Raw genomic sequence first — 20092 nt, 5'->3', positions numbered from 1 at the left:
CGCTATTCGTCTTAACCTTGGTGATGAGGTCATTCACAACATCCTAGAAGCAAAGACCACAAAGGAAGTTTGGGAAAAATTAGAAAGTCTTTATATAAGAAAGAATCTGATGAATAAGTTATACGTGAAGAAGCAACTGTATAGTTTGCATATGAAGGAGGGTTCTGATCTGTTGGAGCATCTCAACACATTTAATATGATGAACACCCAACTGTCAAGTTTTGGGGTGACTTATGAGGACGAAGATAAAGCGTTACTCTTATTAGCGTCGCTTCCTACTTCTTTTGATCATCTAATGACTACGTTGATGTATAAGAAAGAGACTATAGTACTCGAGGTGACTAGTGCTCTCTTGTCACACATAAAGATAAAGCAAAATGGTGATGGTTCTCAGACTGAAGGACTTATTGTAAAGTCTGAGTCAAGTAATAGGGGTAGAAGCAGGTCAAGAGGACAGAACTCCAACAGGAACAGATCACAGTCTAAATCACGTGCAGAGAAAGATGTAGAGTGCTTTTATTGTCATAAGAAAGGGCACTACAAGAATCAATGTAAACAGTTGAAAGAGCATTTAGAGGAGAAGAAGAATGGAAAGAAGCCCCTAGAATCAACTAGTGTTGTTGAAGAAACATCTGACGACAGTGAAGTTGGTGCAGATTTACTTTCAGTTTCATCAAGTAACAATGTTCTATCGGAATCTTGGGTTTTAGATTCAGCATGCTCGTATCATATGACTCCAAAGAAAGATTGGTTTGACATGTATAAGCCTTACAACGGTAGTATGGTCCAAATGGGTAATGATGCTACATGCCGGTTATTGGGATTGGTACCGTGAAGATTAAGATTTTTGATGGAGTTGTGAGAGTTCTTAGTAATGTCAGACATGTTCCAGATCTTAGAAAGAATTTAATTTCTTTAGGACTATTGGATGATTTGGGATATTCATACTCATCAAAGGGTGGAATCATGAAGATTACTAAAGGTGCTTTAATGGTTATGAAGGGACAGAAAGTATGCACGCTTTACAGATTGATTGGGAACACAGTTGTAGGAAGAGTTGCAGTCACCACTTCGGTGGAGTCCAGCATTGACGACACAAAATTATGGCACATGCGACTTGGCCATATTGGTGAACGTGGTATGTTAAAGTTGCACAAAAGAAAATTACTAAAACAAAATTATGGCACATGCGACTTGGCTATATTGGTGAACGTGGTATGTTAAAGTTGCACAAAAGAAAGTTACTGAAGGGGGTGAAGACATGCAAGCTAGACTTCTGCAAGTATTGTGTGTATGGGAAGCAGCATAGAGTCAGTTTCAAGACAGGCTCTCATGCAAGTAAGGGTGTTCTTAATTACATTCATTCAGATGTTTGGGGTCCAGTATCAGTTTCTTCTCATAGCGGTGCTCAGTATTTCGTTAGTTTCATTGATGACTACTCTAGAAAGGTATGAATTTATTTTATGAAGCATAAGTTTGATGTGTTTGGCATATTTAAAAAGTGGAAAGCACAGGTTGAAAATCAGACTGGAAGGAAAATAAAATACCTTAGAACAGATAATGGACTAGAGTATAAAGATAAAGAATTCATAAGATTTTGTGAATTGGAAGGTATTATTCGTCACTTCACAGTTAAAGGAACTCCACAGCAGAATGGGGCTGCAGAGAGAATGAACAAAACCTTAACAGAAAGAGCCAGATGCATGAGATTGAATGCAGGGTTGCCTAAAGTGTTCTGGGCAGAGACAGTTAACACAGTAAGCTTCATTATTAATAGATCTCCATCATCAGCCATAGATTTCAAGATTCTAGAAGAGGTTTGGTCAGGTAGACCAGTTGATTATTCGAGTCTAAAAATTTTTGGTTGTCCAACTTATGTGCATGTGCAGAGTAAAAAGCGTTCTAAATTGGATTCGAAGTCAAGAAAATGCGTATTTCTTGGTTTTGAAAAAGGTGTTAAAGGCTACAGACTTTCGGATCCAATCTCAAAGAAAACGGTGACCAACAGAGATGTCATATTTGATGAAGCCTTTATGTTGAAACAGAATGAAGCAAAGACATGTGATGATAGTCCACAGGAGAAATTAACTGTTGAGGTGGAGTTTGACGAGAATAGTTCATCCAGTGATAAAAGTGATGCTGAGATTGATCCACAACAGCAACAAGAAGAGTCTTATTCAATTGCTAAAGGTAGAGAGAAGCAAGTTCACAAAGCACCTCAGAGATATGGCTTTGAAGACATGGTTAGTTTTGCTCTCATAACTAGCAATGGAGATCCATTGTCTTACAGTGGTGTAGAAGAGATGGGGTCACTTTAGAAGAATAAGATCTGGGAATCCTCTAGTATGTTGACAAAGTCAGTTCCAACAGACAAGTTCAAGCACTGCTTGGACTTGATTGGTGTTTGCAGCTTGTGAGCCCTTAAGGGGCTAAGGTGGAGGCGATGGAGAAGTTTGCTAGTGCAGCTTGATCAATTCAAGCCAAGGTGGAGATTTGTTGGTATTGGGCCCTGTGTGGCTTGAATTACCAAGCCCAATTCGGTCTTATAAGCCAAATACAAGCAGTAATAGGAAACCTCTTTAGCCAACTTTGACATATATATATATATATATATTAGGTTCGAGAAAAAGGGCAGTTGTGTGAATAGAGTAATTCCAATTAATCTAGTGAGCAGCAGCCGCATAAGAAAATAAAGAATTAGAGAGGTAGTCAATTTCTATTCTTATTGTTTTTATGAGAGAGTGCTAGGGTGTAATTGAGATTTGGGTTTCTTGAAAGTGTTCTTGTGCACTATTGTATCTCCCAAGTTTTATAGTGAAATTTCTCCGTCGTCCCCGTGGAGGTAGGCAGTTTGCCGGACCACGTAAATTCTTGTGTTTTTTGTGTGCTTGTTATTTAATTTCCGCTTATTTACTGTTATTGATTTGAGTCCTGGGTGCTATTTGCACAACATAACTTAATTCATGACAACACATCAGGGATGTTGAAGCAATTCAAGGTTAAAGACCTGTATATTATTTGCTCAATTGACATAATGAAAGAATCATGGTACATACAGGTGTTGAAGGTCTGGGACATTCTGCCTTTGGAGGATATTCCAAAATTGGCTATACGTCTTGATGCTTTATTTGGAAAGTATACAAATGATTATCTTAATCGTTGTAAGACGAAATGTTTTGATGGGTATGTACATTTTCTGTATTCTGGTAGATCTATAGCTCTAAATCATACAGTAATAATTGCTTTGTGCAAAAAAGTTCTCTATTTTATTTATCATTTTCTTTTACAAATTTTATTTTCCTATATGTAGGGATTTGGAAGTTCCCATGAGTTGGGTAACTTCCCTCGACTTTGTTCGTTACAAGAATAGTAGCTACACTGGAGATATGGCTGATTCAGATGATGTTTATTTTGGTAGCAGAACATTTGTTGAGAACTCCATGGTGAGTGACAGTTTGACACTGATGAAATTCTACTCATTGTCCTCCGGTGTAGTGAGCCACTTGCTCTCTCGCTGTGATGGTAAGGAGTTGGACTTTCCATTTGAGTTGTCGGACCAGGAAACGGAAGTAATCCTTTTCGATAGAAGTTGTTTCATTCTTGGAAGGTCAGGAACTGGAAAAACTACTGTATTAACTACGAAACTATTTCAGAAAGAGCAGCTTCATCATATAGCCTCAGAAGGATTTCATGAACCACAAAGTTGCTCCACGGTGGAAATCTTCCCGAAAAAAGAGGATGGTAAAAGAGTTGGAGGGACCAAGGGAGCCGCCTTGCACCAAATCTTTGTCACAGTTAGCCCAAAACTGTGTTATGCTATTAACCAGCAAATTTGTCACTTAAAAAGGTGCATGAATAAGTAAATCATTAGGACAAACTTAAAGCAGTGTTACTGTCTTTAATGCTGAATCTGCTCATATTTCAGGAGTTCATTTATTAATATTGTATTAGGAAACAGAAACACTGTCCTTTATTCTCCTTTATCGACATTCCTATGTGTTGGATATTACTATTATATTCAAATTTTGTGCATTAGCATGATGAAGGCTATATTGTTTTTGACTATTTCCTTTTACATGTACAGGTTTGCCTGTGTTGGGGATGCTTCAGAGGGAAGCACATCAACTGTTTTAGATGAAATTGATGAGATATTACAATTTACAGATATACCAGATTCTTTTATTGATCTTCCAACAAAATTGTATCCCCTTGTATTAACTTTCCATAAGTTTTTGATGATGCTTGATGGAACAGTAGGCAATTTGTTCTTTGGAAGATTCCCTGAGGCAATTGGACATTCTCATGGCAGGGAAAGAGCTTCAAAATCAGTGGCCTTAAAAACTTTTATTAGAACAAAGGAGGTCATCTTACTGGCGCCGATTTAATAGTGAACAAACCAAGAAATTTGATTCTTCTACTGTTTTCACTGAGATAATGTCTCACATAAAGGGTGGGCTGCCAGCAGGAGAGAGCTGTGATGATAAACTTGGTCTAGAGGATGACCTTTTATTGGCTGAGCTCCGGGTATCCACTTTAAGCAGGCAGGAAAGAGAAATAATTTTTGATATTTTTCTACAATATGAAAGGAAAAAGATGGAGAGGGGTGAATTTGACTTAGCTGATTTGGTGATTGATATTCATAACCGACTTAAAGTTAGTAGATATGATGATGACAATATAGATTTTGTATATATTGATGAGGTGCAGGATCTTAGCATGAAGCAAGTTGCTCTTTTCAGATATTTATGTAAAAATGTTGCTGAAGGATTTGTATTATTAAAAATTAAAATTATAATTGGCTGTGAGAAATTCTCTTTGATGGGATTATGGTATCTGATTCATTTTATCTTTCTGATTATGGCAGTCTTCAGTATTTAATTCTAATATTGGGCATCACACAAGTCAGTTTCGAAAGTTCAGTTGCACCCTCAATAAAATCAAATTTCTCACTTTCATTTTTCACAATGTTGTTCTGTAATTTTTAAAATTTAACTACCTAATTGATTTTTTTTTTTTTCCTCCAACTTGTTTTCTATTGTATTGTAGGATGTGTTTTTGTATAACTTTTTTGGCTCATCGCCTTCAAAAAATCAATGGAGAGTAATATACAAGTATATCATAGAAAAAGATCTCCTTGACTCAACTTCTCTGACGTCATTTCCTAATTTTATCTGGGGCAAACATAATATGCTTTGCTCTGAACTAAAGCCTTTGTATGTAGCTATTACTCGTACGAGGCAGAAGTTGTGGATTTTTGAGAATGTCGGAGAACTCTCTGAACCCATGTTTATTTACTGGAAGAAATTGGGGTTTGTTCAAGTCCGAGAATTCAATGAGTAACTTGCACAAGAGATGCAAGTTGCAAGCAGCCAAGAGGAATGGAAGTCCCGTGGCATCAAGGTTGTTTTAGTTTTCAATATTGATTTTATTATTATTACACATGTTTTATTTGGTCTGACCTCTTTGTGGGTGCTATTTGCACAACATAACTTAATTCATGACAACACATCAGGGATGTTGAAGCAATTCAAGGTTAAAGACCTGTATATTATTTGCTCAATTGACATAATGAAAGAATCATGGTACATACAGGTGTTGAAGGTCTGGGACATTCTGCCTTTGGAGGATATTCCAAAATTGGCTATACGTCTTGATGCTTTATTTGGAAAGTATACAAATGATTATCTTAATCGTTGTAAGACGAAATGTTTTGATGGGTATGTACATTTTCTGTATTCTGGTAGATCTATAGCTCTAAATCATACAGTAATAATTGCTTTGTGCAAAAAAGTTCTCTATTTTATTTATCATTTTCTTTTACAAATTTTATTTTCCTATATGTAGGGATTTGGAAGTTCCCATGAGTTGGGTAACTTCCCTCGACTTTGTTCGTTACAAGAATAGTAGCTACACTGGAGATATGGCTGATTCAGATGATGTTTATTTTGGTAGCAGAACATTTGTTGAGAACTCCATGGTGAGTGACAGTTTGACACTGATGAAATTCTACTCATTGTCCTCCGGTGTAGTGAGCCACTTGCTCTCTCGCTGTGATGGTAAGGAGTTGGACTTTCCATTTGAGTTGTCGGACCAGGAAACGGAAGTAATCCTTTTCGATAGAAGTTGTTTCATTCTTGGAAGGTCAGGAACTGGAAAAACTACTGTATTAACTACGAAACTATTTCAGAAAGAGCAGCTTCATCATATAGCCTCAGAAGGATTTCATGAACCACAAAGTTGCTCCACGGTGGAAATCTTCCCGAAAAAAGAGGATGGTAAAAGAGTTGGAGGGACCAAGGGAGCCGCCTTGCACCAAATCTTTGTCACAGTTAGCCCAAAACTGTGTTATGCTATTAACCAGCAAATTTGTCACTTAAAAAGGTGCATGAATAAGTAAATCATTAGGACAAACTTAAAGCAGTGTTACTGTCTTTAATGCTGAATCTGCTCATATTTCAGGAGTTCATTTATTAATATTGTATTAGGAAACAGAAACACTGTCCTTTATTCTCCTTTATCGACATTCCTATGTGTTGGATATTACTATTATATTCAAATTTTGTGCATTAGCATGATGAAGGCTATATTGTTTTTGACTATTTCCTTTTACATGTACAGGTTTGCCTGTGTTGGGGATGCTTCAGAGGGAAGCACATCAACTGTTTTAGATGAAATTGATGAGATATTACAATTTACAGATATACCAGATTCTTTTATTGATCTTCCAACAAAATTGTATCCCCTTGTATTAACTTTCCATAAGTTTTTGATGATGCTTGATGGAACAGTAGGCAATTTGTTCTTTGGAAGATTCCCTGAGGCAATTGGACATTCTCATGGCAGGGAAAGAGCTTCAAAATCAGTGGCCTTAAAAACTTTTATTAGAACAAAGGAGGTCATCTTACTGGCGCCGATTTAATAGTGAACAAACCAAGAAATTTGATTCTTCTACTGTTTTCACTGAGATAATGTCTCACATAAAGGGTGGGCTGCCAGCAGGAGAGAGCTGTGATGATAAACTTGGTCTAGAGGATGACCTTTTATTGGCTGAGCTCCGGGTATCCACTTTAAGCAGGCAGGAAAGAGAAATAATTTTTGATATTTTTCTACAATATGAAAGGAAAAAGATGGAGAGGGGTGAATTTGACTTAGCTGATTTGGTGATTGATATTCATAACCGACTTAAAGTTAGTAGATATGATGATGACAATATAGATTTTGTATATATTGATGAGGTGCAGGATCTTAGCATGAAGCAAGTTGCTCTTTTCAGATATTTATGTAAAAATGTTGCTGAAGGATTTGTATTATTAAAAATTAAAATTATAATTGGCTGTGAGAAATTCTCTTTGATGGGATTATGGTATCTGATTCATTTTATCTTTCTGATTATGGCAGTCTTCAGTATTTAATTCTAATATTGGGCATCACACAAGTCAGTTTCGAAAGTTCAGTTGCACCCTCAATAAAATCAAATTTCTCACTTTCATTTTTCACAATGTTGTTCTGTAATTTTTAAAATTTAACTACCTAATTGATTTTTTTTTTTTTCCTCCAACTTGTTTTCTATTGTATTGTAGGATGTGTTTTTGTATAACTTTTTTGGCTCATCGCCTTCAAAAAATCAATGGAGAGTAATATACAAGTATATCATAGAAAAAGATCTCCTTGACTCAACTTCTCTGACGTCATTTCCTAATTTTATCTGGGGCAAACATAATATGCTTTGCTCTGAACTAAAGCCTTTGTATGTAGCTATTACTCGTACGAGGCAGAAGTTGTGGATTTTTGAGAATGTCGGAGAACTCTCTGAACCCATGTTTATTTACTGGAAGAAATTGGGGTTTGTTCAAGTCCGAGAATTCAATGAGTAACTTGCACAAGAGATGCAAGTTGCAAGCAGCCAAGAGGAATGGAAGTCCCGTGGCATCAAGGTTGTTTTAGTTTTCAATATTGATTTTATTATTATTACACATGTTTTATTTGGTCTGACCTCTTTGCATATGGAGTTGAAATATCTGATGATGTTTTTGAATTGAAAATTACACTTTTTAAGTTATAATATTATTGTGTTTGTCACTATTGTTTTTCTTTCTTCCCCTTTTTTTTTTCATCCAATTTGTTGTCATGCACTTGCCTTTCATATGTGAAACCTGTCTTAGACTAATAGGGGCATGAATGAATAGTCCTTCAAATTCAAGTATTTAAAAATATTTGTGTTTCCTTGCACAGCTCTTTTATCAGAATAACTATGAGATGGCAAGAATGTGCTTTGAAAGAGCTGGAGAGAGATATTGGGAAAAATGGGCCATGGCTGCTGGCCTACGAGCAGCCGCTAACCATATGAGTTGCTGAAATTCCCAATTGATGCATATAAATCTAATGAAAGCTGCTGAAACATTTGATTCCATTGGAAAGTCTGAGTTATCTGCCCAATGCTATTATGAGGCCAATGAGTATAAGCTTTACTTTATGTGATTTCAAGTTTTTATTTGTAACTTTAAACATTTGATGGTCAATGTTTTGCCATTCGCAGCATATGTTTTTTTTTTTTTTTTTTCTTTCTAATTAGCGTATGTAACTGTTTTGTAATATTATTAACAAAGAATATTTCTCTGTAACTTTATGTTGGAAAGTAAAACTCGCTTTCCATGTAATTGAAGGCCAAATCAAGACTTTGACTTCAAGAGAAAATTATGAGATTGGTTAATCAAGAGATTGATTGCTAGAGAAAATCGTGGGATTGAAGCAATTAATATGCAATTCAAATTCAAATTATTATTGACTTTTGTATCTCCATTATAAATATGGATTCCATTGTAATTATTAAAAAAAAAAAAAAAAAAAAAAAGCATATGAGGAAATGTAGCCCTCTGGCTCTTGTCGCATGGATGTAGGAGAAGGACCTTATACTCTCATGTGCTTGTGTCTTCTTTGTTCTCTTTTCACTATCTCTCACATCACAAATTTCTACATTTTAAAACATACTATGATAGCTCCTTGCTTATTAGTATCTATGGCTTGATCGCAAGTCAAAATATCATTTGATTCGTTAATTCCCCCAAAAAGAATTAAATCTCCGGTGTGACCGATAGTGCATACATCACTTTTCAATTGTGGTTTATGTAATAGCCAGGCATAACCTGAAGGTCACATATTTACAAGAAATAGTCGGTAGAATTAGAGTGTAAGTGAATGTTGGATATGGTTGGATAAAGAGAATAAAAAATTAAAAAAAATTTAAAAAACAAACTTTGAAGAAGGTTGAACATTTTGGTTCACCGTATTGATTTTAACATTATAGTAAGTGGTTAGCCTGATTTCAATCATGAAGGGATGGCTAATCCAAAACTTTGTTGCATGTGTAGCGAACCGGTAGCATGTGCATCAACGAAGCTCTAATAGACTAATACCACTGGCAAATATCATTTAGTATTTGAACAAAGTATATTTTTGCAGTCTGATTTTACCAATGAAAAAGGCGTTCTTGAGTTGAAGTCTTTCTTGTGTGATTTGAGGCATTGAAGTCAGTAACTTCTTCCATTTTGTATAGATGGTTTGCATGTTGACTCTTTTTTTCCATATAATTCTCTTTTCATTAGAACCCTATATATATTTAAATGAAGAATTGACAATACTCATTAATGATTTCGTGGGTGCTGAATACATGCAGAATCTTGTACTAAATTTTTACTCTAGCTTAATTTAATAAATCAATTTTAGTAAGAATAATTCTTTACTTTGTTACTTTATCTAATTGCAGGAACAATTTATCTGGAAAAGTTTGGGAATTCTAAGTTGGAAGATGCAGCAGAATGTTTTACTAGGGCAGGTTGTTATAAACTGCTGCTCAATTATATGCAAGTGCAACTTATTCACAAAGTGCTTGTCTGTTTGCAGTGGTGGAAAATTATTTGACATGGGTTTCCAGTTTTTACAATACTGGAAAGATAATCTCTTTCAAAAATGTTTGTTAAATAGTAATTCTGCATAGAAGAAACTTCACAGATGTTTCTAGAGAGTGCTGACGTTATTACCATGAGATTAAATATGGAAAAAATGATGATGTTTGTCAAAGCTTTTCATTCTAAAATTCAATACGTGCTTTCTTAAAGTCTTTGGGTTACCTTGATGAGCTTCTCTCATGGAAAAAGAATGGGGCAACTTTTGGAGGCTGCAAAAATAGCAAGAATGCTAGGGGATACTGCTTGAGGCTGATCTGCTAGAGAACACGGGAATTATGAAGATGCATCTTTGCTATCCTCTTATATGTTTTTGCCAACTCTCTTTGGGCACCTAGGAGTCAAGGCTGGCCCTTGAAGCATTTCCAAGAAAAGAGAAGCTTTTGACTAAAGCAAAAGAATTTGCAAAGAATGGTTCAGACAACTTTTTTGAGTTTGTTTGCACGGAGGCAAATATTTTATCTACCAAGAGTGTAGCTTGCCTGAGTTGATGGAAAATTTCAGAGTTCCCAGAGACATAACAGTGTTAGAGGTGAAATATTATGTGCTCGAAAAGTTCTGGATTCTCACTTGAATTGAGTACCTCGGCGTATTCATGGGGAGATGTGGCTGGTTATCTTGACAGGCATGCCAAAGACAGGCTTTCTCAAAATCAGGTATCTGTTGAAACATTGGTTTATTTTTGGAATTTTTGGAAGAATAAGATTTGGAATATATTTGGGTTTCTTGGGTGTCCTGGAAATGAGGATGTTTCTGGGGAGTTCTGTCTGAGTTACTTGGCTGTGAACAAACAGTTTATAGATACAAAGGTTGTCTACCTTCTACTGAAACCTGATGCCTATTGGTTGAGAGAAATCGATGACCATTATTTCATAAGAAGGGGAAATTGGTTAGCATGGTGCTCTCAGATTTGCACGGCTGCTCGAAGATATTGGTGTTCAAAATATTTTCTGTTGGTTGGGTGTTAGAAAACTGAAAGCCCTTTACGAGTTTGCAACCCAGAATGCTTGTCCCTATACAGCCAAACCTTTCCTGTTGTTCATATGTTGTGCTTAAAAATCTCTGATGGAAACCAGGTTTGTGGATTGCAGGCAGCATATTGATACGTTGAAGTTCTTTCTTGATCTATCTATGAACTTATTTTTGGACAATATTGTCAATATATATCCCTTGGATTGGCGAAAATTGTTGACTGAGAATATGATTTTTCTCGGGGAGATGAGCAGTATAAGAGTGTACTCCAAGAAGTTATATTAATACCATTATTCAACTAGTAAGCTAACAATGCACAGGTTGGAAAAGTCGATAGGAACTTTTGGTTCCGGAAAACTATCCAGTAAACTATATAAGCAGATCGCAGAAGTGTTTGACAGAAATTCACCCTGGGGAGAATTCTTTCTTACGTTAGGAGGGAATGAGCTCAAAAAGAAGTCTATCTGTTCACAAGTTCCATAAAGCTTTAGAAGATACTTATAATGCTCGCTGGGCAATTGTTAATGATTACATCTCCCTGGATGTTTCTTGTATCTTGTTGAGCTCCTTCTAATCTGGGTATGTAGTTTGAGGAATCTTTTTCCTTCAAAATCTTTTTTTGTTGAATGGCTTATACACCGGGAAGGAAAGCCAACCTAAATACATTCTCTAGCTGCCAAAGTGGATGAATCATCTTTATTGTTACCTTGAGTTTGTGTCCTGCATAGTTGAGCAGCTTCTGTATCATGAGCAGGATACCATCAATTGGTTTGGAAAAGCTAATATTTTTTGGACCGGATAGCTATCTGCTATTAGTGCTGAGATTGTTTGTTGTTACATGTGTCTTTGTCTGAACCATGTGAAGTATTTTGGTTTGCTTTATCACTGCTGGGTAGGACAGAGATTACTTCCCATCTACCAAGGCTTTTATGAGAGTCTTATGAGATTGTTAGAAAATGATCATGAGGATACGAGAATCCATGTCATTGCAGAAGCATTTAGAAAGATAGGAAATCCTCTTTAATAGTCAGTCAAGATGGCACTGCTCAAATTTTCAGCCAGATGCCATCTTTGTACCGGGATGTCAACATAGGCAGGGACAACATACTGAAAGTACTGTTTCTGAATGTGTTAAGGATTCTCCTAATCAAAATTGTGGCAATGAATTTGAAACTATTGCCTCTGATGCAAAGGCTTCCTTTGAACTGAGGAGAAAAAACCCACAAAGGAATTGTTGAAATCTAGAGATGCTCCGGGGAATCAGTAGATTGTGAAATGGATGCTAGTAGATACATGTTGTCCATTTTTCCTTCATCTCAGGTAATTAGATATTGATTCAAGTTATATGATATCTAATTCCAAAGGAAAGTGGATGAGCAAATATTAATCTCAACATTTTATTTCACAAATTAATTTTGCAGGTGGAAGCGAGGAGCATCATCATTAATGACAGGCAGATTTATTTGATGTTTGCATCATTCATTCCTACAGATTCTGTTCAAACATGGTTTTCTTATTTGAAGATGGTATCTTTGCACTTCTAACTTTTTTATGTATCTGTTTGTTGTAATGACCAACCTCTTTCTCAATGACTGATTTGTTTCAAATACTTATTACTAACTATTATTCCAGTCATTTCTTTTTTGTTGTGAAACGAATCTTTTTTTTTTTTTTTTTTTCTCTCTCTCTCTCCACTGCCAATCTATGGCCCTCACTCGACGTGGTGGCCTGACCCGGACCCGCAACAACTACCAAGTACCAAGATTTAGGACAGGACCACCAAACTGGGTCTTCTTTATTTTTTTATTTATTTTTTTCAGTTGTTGCTGTATTTTTCCGGTCATGGACCTGTTGCCGGATTTTTGGGAAATTTCAGCGGGTATAAAAATTTTTGTTTGTTGAAATTGTATAATTTTTGTTGATTTTGAAAATAAATAAATAAACAAAAAACAGAGCAACCAATCAAAATATACTTTTTTGATTCCCATTCCACTCATCAAAATATACATTTTTTGGTGAGAAAAAAAAAAAAAAAATCTTTCCTTATGTAGAGAGCGGGTGAGTGAGAGTAAGAAAAGAAATGCGGTAAATGAATCAAGTTGTTCTCGAGTAATGGAAAACTTGTTCATGTTCATTTATTTAATAAACATGCCTAAGTTCAAGTTGAAATTTAAACAAGGCTAAACTAAAATGTAATAATGTATTCTTGAACAAGCTAACAAATATAAGGTTTGATTTCAGCATATAATAATATGGTTATATGCATACATGCATAAAAAAATTATTTATATAAACTTGATTATAGATTATGTATCATGAGAACAACCTGAACATGGTCAAATGAGTTTCAATGTGATGAGTCAACCATTAATTTTAGGAATTAATGGCCTTGTTATGTCATGTAACTATTCCAAAAATGTCATAACATTCAATCATATAGACATAATTCATATGATCTTGGAAAATTCGAGTCGTACTCATAAACATGCTACTATTCAAAACAAAAATCAGATTTGATCATTGCATGTCAATCATGTGTATCACTTGGTTTGTTTCAAATTATGTTCTTCATAAAAATCATATTTTATCTTGAGCATCACAAACCCTATTCTAAGCAAGATTTGACATTCATTCTACTTTAGCACATGTAATCAAAAGAAATCATATAATGCATAAATTCAAAATTAGTGCATAAAAGTTTAAATAGGTTAGAATGTTAAACCTACATGCACGCCTCTCACAATGAAAAAATTGAGATTTTCTTCGAATTTGAGTTTACATTCCTTTGCAAGGCATATAAAATATCTCCTCTCCTTGAATTCATCATGGATTTCCTCATTGTTTCATAAGAGGTAATTGTGCTTTTGTTCCTCCTTGTTCATCGGTTGGAGGATATTTAAAGATCTTATTATGAACTAGGGTTTTGTGTTTAATGATTCAAAGTATTTAAAATCATTTTGGGTGAGTGGGAAAAGGTTTCTAAACCTAAATTTCATGAGTTGAGAATATGTTTTCAGAAGAAAAGAGGAATGCACACTAATATTTGCAACCTTCTTTCTCAGTAGTTCTCTATAAGAGTACTAGCATGCATTAGGTATGTTAAATGCTAAATTTTTAGTATTTAGCACACCAAATACTAAAAAACACATACATGATAGGTGCCAAATGTCAAAAAATTTAACACATGCTACAGTAGAATTCTAATATTAGTAGCATATGGAGGGAAATGATATAAATATTTTTTATTTTTTTATTCAAATCTTATCTCTCTTCATGATTGTTAGAATTAATTAATAGGCTAAAATAAAAAAAAAAAAATAAAAAAAACTCACCCTCTATATTTCACCAAAATTCATTTTAGTCCTTTAACCTTGCTTTCGTTCATTTCAATCCTTTAATTTTCAAATTTATTCAATTAAGACTTTTCATCAACTTTTGTTATAGGTTGTGGTTAATTTTCCAATTTTTAAAATTTTCTTCAATTTTTTTTAATTAAAAAAATTCAATTAATGATTGAAGAAAATTTTCCAGATTTTTTTTTTTCTAAAAATATTTTAAAAAAGTTGATGGAAGTCCTTAATTGAATAAATCGAAACTTGGAGAACTAAAATGAATGAAATAAAGTTAGATAAGCTAAATGAATTCTAGAAAAACCTTAGAGGTGGGTTTTGTATTTTAGCCTAATTAAAATATTTTAAATTTCTCTCTCTTAATCTCCTCAATGGTGCCATTGGGAACAACAAAAAGAAATAAAAAAAAAGAATTAAAAAGAACAAAGAAAGATATTTAATTAAATGGTAAAAAAAAAATAGTGATGTAGGGTGTATTGTAAAATAGGTTGTTAAAATAAATAAAATAATTTTTTGATGTGTCAAAGCATTTGAGTTCAACTAAACCTCTTCATTGTCAAGAGTTGTATGATTCATATTTATCCCCTTAGGTGATAGGATAAGAGTACATAGCAGAAAGATTAATTGAGATGGAAAATCAAGCTAAAATGATAATGTCAATAGGAAATTGTTTCTTGATTGGCACCTAGTTTTGGGGTCAATCAACACTTTGACTACTTACCCCCCCCCCCCCTCCCCTCTCTTTCTCTCAATTTGATTTTCCTTCAATTTTATGATTAGTGTTTTGGGATAATTAAGAGCTTTAAGTTTTAATATGCATTATTTAACCACTTAATGATCATACTATGCCAAGGGATAATGAGGGTTTTTTAATTTTTTTTTTTTGATGGGAAATATTGAAGCTTTTATTAACAAGCAGAGTGGCTAAATACAAGTTTGTCCTGAGCACACACGTGCTCTAAGATGTTAGGACACTCCTCCAACCAGACTATATAGCCCACAACATCTTTTGCGTGTTGAGCCAACACATGGGCAGGGACATTTCCTTGCCTTTTGGTATGAGAAAACTTCCATTGTCTAAAGGATGAGACTTGGTTCAATAGCCCAGCTAACACATTTGCCACTGAAACTGGCGGAGATGCCAACCCTTGAATTGCATTATAGACCTCAAGCGAGTCAGTCTCAAACTCCACATCTCTGACCCCCACGTCTCTGGCAAAGTTTATACTAGCTTCCAAGGCTTTTGCTTCGACTTTAACTGCACCCAGAGGATAATTCCATTTCTTACTTAGCGCAGCAATCACCTCCCCCGTGTCATCCCTTATAATTACCCCTGCACCAGCTTGTTTCCTCTTTGAGAAGACGGCCCCATCAGTGTTTACTTTGTAGTGACCACTGCTTGGTGGTTTCCAAACCACCACTGGAGCCTCTCCAGCCCGATTTTCATGTTTTGATTCATTTGCTGCATGAAACTCACCCACCAAGTGCATAGCACCTCTTAAAATGGTGCGGCCTGCCTGTCCTTTGCCACCCAAACGGAGCACATTTCTATTCTTCCAAATACCCCAACAGACCGTGATGACCTTCTCAAGCAGCCCCGGACTGATATCAACCCACCTCAGAAAATTTTCCACCACATCCAAGAAACTCCAACCTGGGGAAATTTCAAATGGGAACACCAACTTACTAGACATCCACACCCCTTTGGCGTGATCACAGAACCAAAGCAAATGACTGACCGTCTCATCCTCCTTTCCGCACAACTCGCACATACCGCTCGGTGCGATTTTTCATTTTGCCAGGTTCATTTTTGTGGCGAGAATGTCCCGACCCGCTCTCTATGCGAAGTGTTTAATTTTCTGTGGAACATTTAGCTGCCATAAAGCTTTCCATATCTTCCTGCGAGCCAAACCGTTGGAACAATCCCCTGTGGTTGAGTTTTGCTGCTCCTCCAAAGCCAACGCATATGCGCTTTTTACAGTGAATTTGCCGCTTCGATTTTCTGCCCAAACCAATCTATCATTGGTGTCGTTTGTGCTTAGAGGAATGCTCAAAATTATCTCCCTGTCCTCAGGTTGAAACCAGCTATTGAGCTTTTCCGCGTCCCATTCACTGGATGCTCTGTTTATAAGTTCACAAACCAGAGCATTTTCCATATTTGGTTTCACAGGCGTTAACACCTTATATGAACATGGCCTGGGAACCCACTTGTCATGCTACACGCGGATTCTAGAACCGTTCCCCCCTTGCCATCTCAAACCCCTACGGACAACCTCTTGAGCCGCCACTATGCTTCTCCAAGCATACGAAGGCCTCGGGCCTAACTCCGCCTCGACAAAATTGCACCTAGGGAAATATTTAGCTTTGAATACTTGGCTAAATAGCGAAGTGGAGTTTGTTTGCAGCCGCCACCCCTGCTTAGCCAAAAGGGCAAGGTTGAAACTTTTTAAATCTCGAAAGCCTAAACCTCCTTTCTCCTTCGGCATGCACATCTTGTCCCAACTCAGCCAAGCCAGTTTTTTCTCATTTTTCATCTGTCCCCACCAGAACTGTCTAATCATTCCTGTAAGCTCCTCACATAATTTACTAGGGAGCAGAAAACAGCTCATCGAGTAGGCAGGCATGGCTTGGGCTACTGATTTAATCAGGATCTCCTTTCCCGCCTCAGTGAGCAATTTTTCCTTCCAATCTGATACTTTGCTTGCCACCTTTTTCTTGAGTTGAGCGAAAGAATTATTCTTTGACCTCCCCACTAGAGACGGCAGACCGAGATAGGATTCGTGAGGTTTGATTACCTAGGCACCAAACATGGATTTCACACACTCCTTTATTCCCACATCCGTATTTGGGCTGAAGTACAGGGAGGTTATACTGCAGTTTAATTGTTGACCCGAGTAAAATTCATAGACTTTGAGGATCCTTTGGAGTTCTGTAGCTTCACTCACAGATGCTCTTCCAAACACCAAGCTATCATCAGCAAAAAATAGGTGGGAAATTCTAGGCCCTCCAGCTGAAGCAGCCACACCCCTTATAGTTTTTCTTTGGGCAGCGCGGTGGAGAAGGGCAGACAAACCCTCAGCACATATGATGAACAGGTAAGGCGATAATGGGTCGCCTTGCCTAAGCCCTCGGGTTGGGCAGATTTGGCCGTAAGGTTGACCATTGATCCGGATAGCATACTTCACCGAAGACACACATCGCATCACAATGCTAATCCATTTCTCATGAAAACCTAGCTTCCTCATGATCTGTTGCAAACACTCCCATTCGACATGATCATATGCCTTGCTCATATCCAACTTTACTACCATTTCACCACATTTGCCCTTTCTTCTTTTATTGATATGGTTCATTACCTCATGGGCTACCAAAACATTGTCGATGATGAGGCGTTCCGCAACGAAAGCACTTTGATTCTCACTGATTATATCCTGCATCACCACTTTCATCCTGTTTGCAACCACTTTAGACGCAATTTTATAAGCCATATTACACAAAGAAATTGGCCTAACGGAAACTCCTCATTTGTCCATATGGCCTTACCCCACCCCCATCCTTCTCACTAGGATACATAATCTCATTGAAATCCCCCATGCAAACCCACGGCAAGTTGCTTCTGTGACTTAAACCTTCCAATAGATTCCAAGATTCCTCCCTTTTTTCGGTCTCCGAATGCCCATAGAAACCGATAAAACGCCATGTCTTCCTCCCCTGTTCTTCATTAACAATGGCGTCTATATGCCTAGGAGAGTAGGACAAGACATCCACCTTCATTGAGTTTTTCCACAATAGGGCCAAGCCTCCCCCACGTTGAACACTAGGGACCACTAAGCCCTGCTGCCTTTCAATTTTCCTTTTTATTTCGTCCATCTCAGAGACCTTCAGCTTAGTTTCCATTAAGAAAACTAAGGTAGGATCTTTCTCCAAAACCACTTTTTGGAGGGCTGTAACTGTTAGGGGGTTCCCAAGCCCCCTACAGTTCCAACTGATGGCACTCATTGCGCCCGGCGGGGCTGGTTAACAGCCTCTGCCGATCCCAAGTGGTGTGCTAAAAGCTTCCCGAACTCCCTAACTTCACCCTCTGTTTTTGCCTTCTTTCCATTGTCATCACAGTTTACCAACTCATGCAAAGGAGTCCGGAGCCTCCTTTTTGTTCCCACCCCAACTTGATCAACTTCCATCAACATCTCAACCCCTTCGTTCTTTCCCTGAGTTGCCATGCATTCCTTACCCAAGCCCATATTCTTCCTAACGTAAACTCTGTTTTCTTTATTTTTCCTTTGGCTCCCTCCAGTGATCTTTTTTGTTTTGTAGGGCTTTGGCTGTTTTGGAGAAATAGGCCCTATTTTAAAATTAAAACTAGGTTGAGATAAGCCCAAGACATTACCTGGTTGATGCTCCTTCTTCATACTTTGACCCTGGGGCCCAAGATTTAAATTTTGGGATTGGTCTTCAGTGGCCAGCCCATTTGCATAGGGCACTTCTTTAGTTTCCAACCTGTCCGCATTCCGGTTCAATGAGATTTCCTCCTTCTCCAAGCTTCCTTCCTTGCCTGGTTCGGTGTTTACGTCAGGAACTACTCCTGAGATAGCTGCATCGATATCCCGCAGCTGCTGTTCGAAATTTGAAATCAGTGGGATTTTCGGGAAATTTCCTTGGATGTGACTTGACGTAGTATAGACGCTTCGCATGTCAGCCCTCGCCTCTACCCTCCTCTCTGTCCTACCTGGTTGGTCTGCCCCAGGAGTGTCAGAAACCGGCAAGCACTCTGCTAAACCCACTATTCTGTGCCCCCCTAACTCTGTTTCAACTTCCCTGACCCTCGTAGTTTCATTTCTCGCCGCTGTAACTGTCAGCGGTTTTTGGAGTTTTTCCGGTGTCGCACGAAGCCATGGGCCAACTGCTTCTCCTCTGGCCTTAGTATTTCCTTACTTCGAAGCCCTTGTAAACAATCTTGTTCATCATGATCAACCCTTCCACACAAGTAGCAAAAAATCGGAAGCCTCTCGTATTTGAAATCCACCCATTTCAGGCCTTGCTCACCCAGACGGACCTTCCAACCTCGACACAACGGCATTGAGATATCTATGAGCACTCTTATTCGTATAAAGTTCCCAAGGCAGAACTCTTTCTCATTTGCATCCACTCTCTCCACTCCGCCTAAAGTTTCTCCGATACTCAAACCCACTGCCTTCGTTTGACACATTGTAGGCAGTCCATGTATTTGGACCCAAAACAAAGATTTGTTGAACTTGATATCTTTTACTGCCTCACCCCTCTCCAGCTTATGAAGTAATAGTAAGTATTTATCAAAGGACCATGGGCAGAGGAAGAGCACTCTGTCTAAGTCGTCCTTTTTTTGAAAGCGAAACATAACTTTGTTCTCACCCAGATCGCTAGCTTCAAACGTTTTCTCCATTTTCCAAACCATTTTCAGCACTCTATACACAAACTCCATGTTAATTCTCCTCTTTGTAAAAAATTTCCCAATAAGTACGAGTCCATCCATTGGCTCTGTTTCGTGGATTGTAACTTCAGCTTCTTCTCTCGACGACAGTTTTATCCCAGCGCATCTCTCTGTTATCTCCTCCATGATTTCCTTAAGAAAGCTCACCTATTCTACCGCTAGCACGGAGAAAAGTCTACCTTACGGCAACCCTTTTGCTAAAGATAGCTACTTTTTTCACCTCCAGTGTTTCCGTAGAAAACTAGAGAGAAAACTCCGAGGGTTTTTTAATTTCAATCATTCTTTTTTTGGTCCGTTGAAACATTTTTTGATCAAATGGTTTGATTTTTGCCCTAAATTTC

The 20092-nt window shown here is 37.3% G+C and overlaps 1 protein-coding gene across 1 annotated transcript; it reads right to left on the bottom strand.

Annotated features, from left to right (window-relative positions):
* Nucleotides 1-19136: 19136 nt before the first annotated feature.
* On the bottom strand, nucleotides 19137-19877 carry LOC111989219 (uncharacterized). Its single transcript, XM_024021008.2, has one exon. The coding sequence runs from the start codon at nucleotides 19875-19877 to the stop codon at nucleotides 19137-19139; it is 741 nt and encodes a 246-aa protein (XP_023876776.2).
* Between the last annotated feature and the right edge of the window lie 215 nt (nucleotides 19878-20092).

The sequence above is a fragment of the Quercus suber genome, unplaced genomic scaffold (assembly GCF_002906115.3).
Source record: "Quercus suber isolate HL8 unplaced genomic scaffold, Cork oak 2.0 scaffold_158, whole genome shotgun sequence".
Lineage (NCBI taxonomy): Eukaryota > Viridiplantae > Streptophyta > Magnoliopsida > Fagales > Fagaceae > Quercus > Quercus suber.
The sequence above is the reverse complement of the archived record's forward strand: the minus strand, read 5'-3'. Positions and strand labels throughout refer to the sequence as shown.

Bases quoted from the DNA above. Each gene is read 5' to 3' on its own strand.
- LOC111989219 (XM_024021008.2), bottom strand. From the start codon at position 19,877: ATGGAGGAGATAACAGAGAGATGCGCTGGGATAAAACTGTCGTCGAGA.